The sequence below is a fragment of the Charadrius vociferus genome, unplaced genomic scaffold, assembly GCF_000708025.1.
Source record: "Charadrius vociferus isolate BGI_N301 unplaced genomic scaffold, ASM70802v2 scaffold1894, whole genome shotgun sequence".
NCBI lineage: Eukaryota > Metazoa > Chordata > Aves > Charadriiformes > Charadriidae > Charadrius > Charadrius vociferus.
In genome coordinates this window covers 34,065-34,965 of record NW_009648100.1, presented here as the reverse complement: position 1 = coordinate 34,965, position 901 = coordinate 34,065, and the positions used below count along the sequence as shown (strand labels likewise).

The 901-nt window shown below is 60.5% G+C and overlaps 1 protein-coding gene across 1 annotated transcript in view; it reads right to left on the bottom strand.

Annotated features, from left to right (window-relative positions):
• Positions 1–251: 251 nt before the first annotated feature.
• LOC104285426 (myoferlin-like) overlaps positions 252–901 on the bottom strand; it is a gene marked incomplete at its 5' end in the record, with an annotated part of 3,351 nt that continues 2,701 nt past the window's right edge. Inside the window, one exon of the mRNA XM_009883880.1 lies at positions 252–403. Coding sequence (XP_009882182.1) covers positions 252–403 — 152 coding nt within the window. The remainder of the gene's footprint in view (positions 404–901) is intronic.

Here is a 901-nt window from a genome sequence, read left to right as displayed (position 1 = left end):
GATTCCGCTGCCTCTCGGAGCCGGAGCTCTCGCTGCCTTTCAGGGAGTCGGAGTTTTATTCCTACCTCAGTGACTGCTTTTGATCGATGATTTCTCCGTGGTTTCCTCTTACCCGTCGTCACGGCCGCCTTCGCCCCTGGGGACCCTGTCCATCGCTTGCGAGGTGATGGCGCGGAGGTCCCCGGAGGGACCCAGGAGAGGGAGATTTTAGGTCAGTTTGTCCCAGCGGGGTCGTAGTGGCTCTGGGGACGTCAAGAGGGGAAATTGGCCACCGCGCCAGCCCCGTCGTTGGCAGCGCCCTCCTTGCCGGTGTCCTTGTCCGACCACTTCCCGGGACACTCCGCACCCCGGGATGGATCCCCACGGGGGATGGTCCCCAGGGGAGGAGGGGGGATATGCGTGGCTGGCGGTTTTTCGGCAGGATGTCGTCACCGGGGTAGGTGGGACCTTTTCTCAAAGTGCCCAATGGTGGTTGTGGTGTGAAAGGAGAAGTTGTTTTTTTTTTGTTGTTTTTCTGGTGTTTTGCCTCTTTGCCTGATAACCAGGCGCCAAATGCGCGCGCCTCTCCCTGGAGCCGTAACTGGTGTCTCGGAATAAACATCGGTGTGTGTGTGTGTGTGACACGGCCGTGCTTTTTTGTCACCGGATGCGGCGTTTCCTCCCCAAACCGATGCCGTAGCGAGTCGGGGGCCGCATCCCCGTGCTCTCCAAAATGGAGCAGCTCCTTTGTCAGTCCCCATCCCCACCAGCCCATGGAGTTGGGGATGATACTTTGCCCGTCGTTGCGTGTAGCTTTATTAAAGAGGTGACTCGGATGGGTGGCAGCCCTGGGGGTGGCACGTCAGGGTTTGCCGGTGCCGCTTGCGGGCCGCTGACCGCCGGCACGGTGCAAGCTCTCGAG